Source organism: Nicotiana attenuata, chromosome 1 (assembly GCF_001879085.1).
Source record: "Nicotiana attenuata strain UT chromosome 1, NIATTr2, whole genome shotgun sequence".
NCBI classification, from domain to species: Eukaryota; Viridiplantae; Streptophyta; class Magnoliopsida; order Solanales; family Solanaceae; genus Nicotiana; species Nicotiana attenuata.
The window spans coordinates 76,007,000-76,016,602 of record NC_031989.1 but is presented as its reverse complement, the minus strand read 5'-3'; the positions used below and the strand labels follow the sequence as shown (position 1 = coordinate 76,016,602).

At 35.8% G+C, this 9,603-nt stretch overlaps 1 protein-coding gene across 1 annotated transcript; it reads right to left on the bottom strand.

The window, feature by feature from the left end:
• Window positions 6,322–8,529, bottom strand: LOC109229019 (pentatricopeptide repeat-containing protein At4g21065-like). The gene has a single exon (XM_019394322.1). It carries the CDS (start codon window positions 8,472–8,474, stop codon window positions 6,741–6,743), a length of 1,734 nt encoding a protein of 577 aa, XP_019249867.1. The 5' UTR covers window positions 8,475–8,529; the 3' UTR covers window positions 6,322–6,740.

The window sequence follows — 9,603 nt, the reverse complement described above, 5'->3', positions numbered from 1 at the left end:
GAAGCAAATAAGGGAAAAGATCAAAAGTAGATAAAGATGAAAAAAGCACATTTCTTTGTTCAACATGATAGCCTCCTATTTATAGAAAGGCGGCGGTGGATCCGCGGCGCAAGTGGCCGACCAACACTGACACGCATTTGATGTTTTGGGGAAGAGCGCCGACGTGACATTTCCGGTCATTTCAAGCACCTACATCACGGGCGTGACATCATCATGAGAAGCTCGGGGAAGTCGAGGTGCAAGTTTCTTATCATCTTATTCTAAGAAACGCGGGGTCTATCTGTATGCGGTCAAAGTCATATGCCCCCGGTGTAGAAGCTCGAGGTTCCGCCCTAGGCACGAGTCCGAGAGAGGTCAAGTTCAAAACTGGTGGACTGGGCTCGAGCTTGAAGATAGAGTGTAATTCCTGGAGGAAGGAGTTCGAGGAATACCGAGGCCAAGTGTGCTCGACCTCGAAATAGTACCATTATGGATTTGTACCAGAGCGAGCCAGATTCCTGCCACGTCCCTAAAATCATGGTGCAAATTCCAAAATAAGATCGTACAATTCCGTATTAGGTGGTTAGACAGCTGTAACAAGAATATTCCCTACTGTAAATCAAAATATTCCTTATTTAAGGTTCCTCTATTATAAAAAGGGAACCCCAATCATTTGTAAGACCATCTTTTTAATGAGCAAAGAATATACTCTCTACTTTTTGCCCGCTGTTCATCAGAATTGTCCCTTAGCTTAATTGTTCTTACTTTGGTTTTCCTACTTAATTGTTCTTACTGCCATAAGCCACCTCGAGGTCACCGTCTCGAGGTCACCGCTGCTAAGTAACATTGGTTTGATTCACTCCTATCTTTCATTTCTACTTCATATTTCTTGATTCTTAATTGGTATTGAACTAAATCACATATCTTTAAAATCACAAATCAAATTTAATTGATACTCATATTTTCGAGGTAAAACATCTATATACCATAAAAGTTTTATCAACTTGACAAATAATTTTACTTACATAATAATTTTGAAAAATATTGAACTGAATTTTTTTTGCTAATTTATTAATTCAAAGACTTAATTATTTGTTTAGATTTCATGCTTTTAAGATAGTATAAAAGATGTGAATTATTTTTGAACTTTTTTCTACTCGAACAATTTATTATTCTCTTTATCAATTTGTATAATATTTAATAATAATATAAATTAATTAAAATATATATTCAATTAGGTACAAAATCTCTTACTTTTAATAGTACGTCTTGTTGGAATTATAAGTTCCTGATAAGAAGAATGGTTGTGAAACATATTTCCAATAAAATTGTCATCAGGATTTACAAAGAAAAGAAAACTAATATTACTCCTATTTCTCCTAAATAACTTCTACTTTAAAGTCCTTAATATTCAGACTTCCATAATTCAAATAAGAATAGTATTAATAAGCAAAACTGTAGTTGATTTTAAAGTTCTAAATATTAGGAAAATAACTAAATTATGATTTTGTCTAATTTAAAGTTTATAATAAGAGTCCTGAATATCAAAATTTTACATAACTTATTTGAATAAAAATTTCAAATAAAGGGATGTCAATGAGTCAAACCCCGAAGAAAATCAAGTTAAAAAAGGTAGAAGCAAGAATACGAGTACTTACGAGTGCAGTTACAAGCCTCAGGGAAATCTGAGGCATCGACCACGACGATCTCAGTCTTAACAAAGATGAAGTCGAGACAAAATTGACGACTACCTTTGTCATCCATTTTAACCACCAAGCACTTGCCGCCACGATGTCGTAGATTCAGCATCGTGCCTCGATAAAAGCTGGACGTGAACAGAAGCACTAAATGTCGCAACGCGATCTCGACGCCAGCCAGCTTGGAGAACTTCGACAACATATTAATTACCTTGTATACATAGGGGCGAGCTGAGCAGGGCAGACCCGATAATAGCGGCAAAACTCCTCCACCAGCGGAGGAAGAGGGAACGAATAGCCAATGGTGAACAAGTAAGTGTAGAGAGCGCAGTACCCAGGGCGGTGAACGTGCACTTCATCGTTATTTGTAGGTAATAGCTCCACCTGGTGGGGAAGGCCGTAATTGGCCTTGAACTCAGCCAAACGCTTGGCTGTCATAGAAGACCGAAAAATCTCAGTATCACCTTCGGCGGCCGTTGAAAGTACGATTTTACTTCAGGATTGCGGGGAATAATTTCCTCAGCTGAAGGAAGAGCCTCCACTTCAGTGGCGGAGATAGCGTCTCCTCCGTGAACAGGGACCACAGTAGCCAACGGAGTGGGTTGAGCCTCCTTATTAACATCAGAAGTAAGGTTCGACATGACTATGGAATTTGAGGAAAGTTAGAAGAAGAAAGCTGAGAGTATGGAGAAAAGTTATAAGTTGGCAAGCAAGAGAAGAAAATTCAGGGATGATGAGCCAGAAAAACAAAAGGAAGCAAAGGTGGTTCTAAAGGAGGTAAATCTTGAAAGACGATAAAAACTCCCTATTTATAGAGAAGATGCACCGAATCTGATACGGCGCATCATGATTGCAACTAGAATAGAAACGGCAGAACCAGTGAGAGGCCTCGTGTGTATCGACACAACGTATCAGGAACATGCATCATCATGACGAATGACATTATGACTTCACGTCCATTCAAAGAACAGGTTTGTTCCAGAAGTTACTCGGGAAAACCAAAGGTTTGAAACATGCAACCCTCGAGGTGCCACATCACTCACCTTTTACAACAACCACGACCATTGTTATTCGCTCATTGAACTCGCCCATGAGGACGACCTCAACAAGCGGAGGGAGTAACTGTATAGGCAAAAAAAACATCATGTTATATGTTAACTAGGTCAACGAAAATAAAGCCTTCGAAGGCTGCCACGTATCATCAATAAAATACGATAACCTGATTTCAAAGGCTCGAAGTCATGAGAAGATGGCAGGTCGTCGACAAGGTCGAGGTGACTTGATAGAAGATGAGGACGAGGACGAGAACTCCATCTCGGCGAGCAGTAACGGCTAGTTCCAAGATTACTATTCCTTAGAGAATATTCCAGCGAATGTTTCTCCCAACTGTACTACCTAAGGTTTTGTGGTCCATATACCCTTATAAATAGAAATACATGTAGTCATAGAGGGTGGATTGGACAATTTTTGTAAAGAACATAATGACATTCTCTGAAGATTCTCTCTTTATCATATACATACAAAGTTTACCTTTTTACATCTCTACCTATCTTTTCTTCCCTGATCCAAGAAGAATCGGAATATTCAAAGGCTTATCATTATCCATCATAGTCAGAAGAATCATTGAAAATCTCACCTTTGTCACGTGACCCCTACTCATTTATTTACTAAAATACCATTTATTGTCATTTATTGCTTCCTTTCATACTCTTGAATCATTTATTGCTCCATTATTACTCCAATATAGTGTTATCTAACTACACACGCGGTATTCTTCATAAATATATTAGATCTATCATTTGAATATTAATATTGACTTAGATTAACACTTTTCACTATAAATCTAATTGTATAAACCAATATCTAAATTTTGGGTCATACAACTTTTCTCTACAACAATTAATTTTAAAATCACACTTGTATGGAATACTTTTGCCAGTTGATGAAAGGCCTTTTGGTTAACCGGCATTCAAAGCCAAAATAAAATATTTGTAAGATTCTTTCTAGATAATGGCTCTGCGCTGTAGAATCCACTAGCCTCTCCAATTTCGAGCGGTTGCTCAAGGGCTAGACAAGTAAAGCATATGCTTAGGCCTCCAAATTCGAGGGGCCCCAATTCTAAAGGAATAGGTTATGTATTAATTTTTTATGATAAAAATTTGTTATTATGAAGTTGATGTGACTGTTGAGGAATAAAAAAGTCCTTTCCGATAAAATAAACATATCTTCATGATTTCTTTAAACTTGATGTAACCTTTATTTTGCATTTTCCCCATTCTGACCACTAAAATCTTTAATTATTATTTTTAAAATTTGAGATTGTACAATGATGAGAATTTAAAAAAAATATTATGTTAGTCTTTGATGTTCCTTAAAGTAAAATAGTTATTCTAATATTGATGGCTTAGATTTATATCTTAAATTAAAGTGTTAAAGAAAATAGTACAAGTAGAAGATAATACTCTAATCGATATACTTAATTACATAAAAAGGCTTGATTCTTTTTTCAAGTGTCTAACAATTATCTCAACGGATAGAAATTTTTTAAAAGAAAAATACATAAAATCAACATCTCAAGAGTGATTAAATCAGCTAACTTTATTATCAATTAAAAAATAATTACTATAGAAATCGATTATAAAAAAATAAAATTGGACCCCTTATTATAGTTAAGTTGTTGGTCCCCAATTATGTCGAGACACCCCTGTCTGAAGCCTTGCTTCTGAGATGTCTTTCACTCAATATCTTCTGAATTTTTTTATAAGAATATATTTGCATTGTTCAATAATAGCAAAATTTATTTAGGAAACCTCATTCATGGAATACAAAAAGGCATAATCCATGGAACCAAAAAAAAAAAGACATCGTAAGAAAAAGTAACATATAGCAAATGGGGAGGCAACAGTAAATGCACCAAAAATGGGAAATTACATCTTTTCTTTGAATGAGGTGACTTTAAAATTTTTAACAAATTACATAACTAAATAAAAAGAGGAAAAATCAAAAAATGAGAAAAAAGATAAACAAAAATCCTAGTTCGAGAGAGGTGTCACCTCACTTTTCTTTGACACTCTTTTATATAAATATATAGATTTCACTTGCTATCTTATTTCCTATAATTATTCAGTGTTTACGTATTCCATGCCTTAACAAACGGCTCATGGAACGCGTTTGGCCTAGCTAATTTAAAGTGGCTGATAAGCAGTAGGTGCTAAAAAGTATTTTTAAGTGTTGAAACTAATTTTATAAATAACAAACAATTACTGTTTGTATAAAAGTGCCGAAACAGATAACAAACAATTAAAGTGTTTGGTAAATAAGAACTGATAAGCAATTTTTTTATGTAAAAAATTTAAATACCCTTATGACTGTTCACACTAAAAGAGGATGATTATTGCAAGAATTTTAATTCTAAGTTATTCCAAATGAAAATTATTTTATGTTTCAATTTACTTTTTTAGTTCTAAATTTATCAGATAAGATTGTTTTAAATTAAATATAAATTATTTTGTGATAACCTAATATACAATTATTAATAATTTGTAGATTTTTGGTATACATACTTGAATAGTGCGTATAATATTTGAATAACAAATACATGTTTTCAAATTTTCTTTCTTTCTAATTAAAAATAAACATTCAATTATGATAAGTTCGAAGTCCCAAAGTAAAAACTCAATAACTACGGTGATTTGACATTAAGAATTTTGTGTTTTTTTTCCTTTAGAAAAAATAAGAAGAAGCAAAAAAAAAAAAAAAAAAAAAAAAAAATCTCCATCAAGAAGAAAAGAAAAAGATGAAAGGTTTATGAACAATAAGCAAAATACACTAACATGTAGCCTTTTTTTACTAGGATAGAGTAATTCATCATTTTAAACAATATTTGTTTTAACAGTTAAAGAATTAAAAGCATATAAGGTCTTACACAACAATATAAGCTAAGAATCTAACAAAATAATGGAGAGGATTCTCATCCAACACATTACGAAGAAAACGAAAGTATTGCTGGTCTTGGAAAGAAAAGGGTGGAACGAAGTTGTGGATACGGAGTGGGTTAGGACATTTAAAAATGGTTATTTAGGGATAAAATAGTAAAATTATTGGTCAAACTAAAAGTGCTTATAAACTGAAAATTGATAAGTTGGGGGAGACCAACTTATGGCTTTTAGCTTATTTTGGCTTATAAACACTTGACTTATAAGCAAGCACCTTTGGTATTTACCAAACGCGTAGATAAGTTAACAACGGCTTATAAGCTTAGCCAAACACCCTCTAAGATTGCTGATAAATAGAAATGAAGCCTCCACTTTTATCATCTTCAAGGCCGTTTCTTAAAGTTCTTGTCTCCAGTGACAATTAATAAAAGCATTGTCATCTTTGCAAGCATATGGCTGTCAATCTAATGTATTAGCAGTGTGGAAATAAAACTGAAAAGCTTGACGTTTGTGGTAGCTCCCCAAATAGCATTTGGTCATTGCTCCACATATCTCTGCTTTTAAAAACTGGATACTCATTTCCAAGCACCCACCTGTATATATCTATGCTTCTCAAGTTTAGAAACTGGATCTTGATTAACAAGCACCCACCACATTGATAGCGACCTAAACAGTGCTAAGTTGCGTGTAATAACGATGCACACTCAAATAGGGGAGACAAACAAATAACAAAAGTATCTTTATCAAACTTCAGAATACAGAATCTTAAAGATTAAACAGCAGCACGGTGTACTAATCTCCCACTATACGCTAGGTCCAAAGAAGGCCCGAGCCTCATTGGGTCTATTGTCACTAAATTCTTTAACATTGTGATTAGACTTTCTTGTCCCTTTGTTTCCTCTGTAACTGTCTTGGCGGCTCTATACTCACTGTATTCGTTTTATGTTGGTCGCACTGGTGAAATAAACGATTGAGAGATCAAAACTAAGGTCACTGATGCCAAAATTTAGCTGCAACATGCAGCAGTTGCAAAAAATTCTAGAGCCGAAGCAGCAGGTAAATTAACATCCGTGTTCTTCAAGAATGTGAAAATCAAACTTCTGGTACATTTTTCCAATGACAATTACAATCACCATCTGTCTCCGCAAGAACATTCACCACCCCTAAAGTGATGGTAACGGATACGATCCCTAATGATGATCTCTCTTTGGTATAACTTCGAGATTAGTTTCATGAAAGAATGACAGTCCTCACAAGATCTTAGGTTTTTTACTACCCTAATGACAGTTCCTGGATTTGTTTTGATAAGTCCAAATGAGACTGCAAGTTTCTCACTGTGGTTTAGAAGCTGAGATGCTTTCTCATCATCATCTATTTCAAGTAATACCTCTGAGATTTTGGGATCATAACCTTCCCTTCTAACATTCTGCTCCATTTCATCCAGTTTTGCATAAATATTTTCTGCTTCAACATGTCTGGAATCTCCAGCTGTAAATTCATGGACCAACCCATCAATCTCAATCCTACTAGACCCTGGTGTCTTCACTAGCCCTCTTTGATTCATCAACTCTCTCATCTTCGCCTTCTCCTTCCAATTTCCCGAGGCTGCATAGACATTCCCAAGAAGTATGTAACTCCCACAGTCATGAGAGTCCATATTCAAAAGTTCAACGTCCTTCACTAAGCGTTCACTCCTTTCAACATCTCCATGAATTTTACAACCCCATAACAACGTTCTCCATAACACGACATCAGGATCAATTGGCATCTTCCTTATAAACTGCTCGGCCTCTTCTAACTGGCCAGCACGCACAAACGTGTCAACTATGCATCCGTAATGCTGAATTGTCGGTCTTAACTTATACTTCTTCATACTCCTTAAATGATACAATCCTTTACCAATCCAACCAGCATTCCTACACGCTGACAAAACTGCAGTCATCGTTCTTTCATCCGGCTTCACATTACAACTCTTCATCTGCTCAAAATGTTCCATGGCCTCTTCTGAAAGACCGTGACTTGCAAGACCGGATACCATTGCTGTCCAAGCATAAACATCCTTATCCATTGTTTCATTAAATACTTTTTTAGCACTTTCTATAAACCCACATTTTGCATACATGTCAATAAGTGCAGTACCAACGTTAGCCTTTTTACTAAGATTCCGTTCCTTAACAAAGTTATGAACTTTTTGCCCAATACTCAGTGCTCCAGTGTCAGCACAAGCTCTAAGTACTGAAACAAGAGTCGCTTCATTCGGGTCCACGCCATTATCCATCATTTGCTCAAACAACCCAATAGCTTCAATAGGTCGATCATTATCCACAAACCCATCAATCATTGAGGTCCAAGAAACTACATCTCTGTCACACATTTCATCAAACACCTTCAATGCAAGACCCGAGTCAGCACAGCCCGAATACATATGAATTAGTGCATTGTTCACATAACGATCCGACATTAAACCCGACTTTAAAATCAGCCCATGAATCTGTTTCCCGAGCTGGGCATGTCGCAACTTCGAACAAGCCTTAAGGACAAACGGATAAGTGAACTTGTCGGGTCCAGGTACAACGGGTTCTTCACGGCAATGCATTGAAAGGAAAAGGCTAAGAGACCGGTTTGGGTCGGGAGAGTCCGAGTAAGCACGAATCATGGTGTTGTAGTAGTATGAATTTGGGGTTTGGAGATTGGTGAGAATGTGGCGGGCATAAGTGAGGTCACCTGAAGGTGAAAGAGCTGAGAAAGTGAAAAGCTTGCTGAGGTTTTGGGCATGGGTTTGGTCTTCGGGTCCCGACTTGAGTACCCGGGCATGGAGCTGCATGGCTTGACCCATTGTTGATATTTCCATGGCGAAAGCCATTCCGGAAGAGGAAGCGAAGGTGGAAGTAAAGATACGCTCTTATAGTTTCGCTATCCTCGAGTCCGAAAGTGACCATAATACCCTATAATTTCATGACTTTTGAATTATTATTATTGTTATAAATATTGCTATGAAACTTAGCTCAAAGTAACAATATGGAATAATAAAATAGACAACAATGTAGAGAGGAAAAGAGAGAGAATCTTATTTCTTCTATGTATTCAAGTGTATACAATGTGATGCCAAACCCTCTATTTATAGGATGATATAGGTAATACAAAGGGACTCCATAAACATGGTATTAACTATTGAGAACATGGGGGAAGATCATGGAGGTGTGGGAGTTACATCCATAATGGTAAGAAGTAGTGGGGGTTATCTACATAATGGAGAAGAGTAGTGAGAGTTATATTTGATTAGTGGACATCCATATAAATATGTATTTCATAACACTCCCCCTTGGATGTCCATAGATAATGTGCCTCGTTAAAACCTTACTAAGAAAAAACCATGGAGGAAAAAATCTTAGTGAAGGAAAAAGAGTACACATATCTTGTAATACGCATTACTTGCTGCCTCATTAAAAACCTTGCCAGGAAAACCCAGTGGGATAAAACCTTAGCTAAGGGAAAAAGAGTACAACGCGTATTTGCCTCCCCCTGATGAAAATATCACTTTATTTCTCGGAGACGCCGAATTCCAAGCTTGTATAACAACTTCTCTAATATTGAGATCGGCAATGCCTTCGTGAATTATTCCGCCAAATTATCACTTGAAGGAATTTCTTGAACATCTATTTCATCATCCTGTTGAAGATCGTGTCTGACAAAGAACTTTGATGAAATATGTGATTTATTCAGTCTCCTTCAATATTCTTCTTTCAATTGAGATAAGCAAACATCATCTTCTTCATTATTATTGGAATCTTCTCTTTAAAGAAAAGTCACACATCTTGTGAAATGATAATATGACAATTTCTCACATACAAATAGATTGTTTGAAGAACGGACTTCAATAAATGCCTGCATTTGCATAAACAACAAAACCTTGACAATATTTGTTAGAATAAACAAATCTATATCAAGGATTCTTTTTTCAATATAATACTAATCATATTTCAATATCTCCA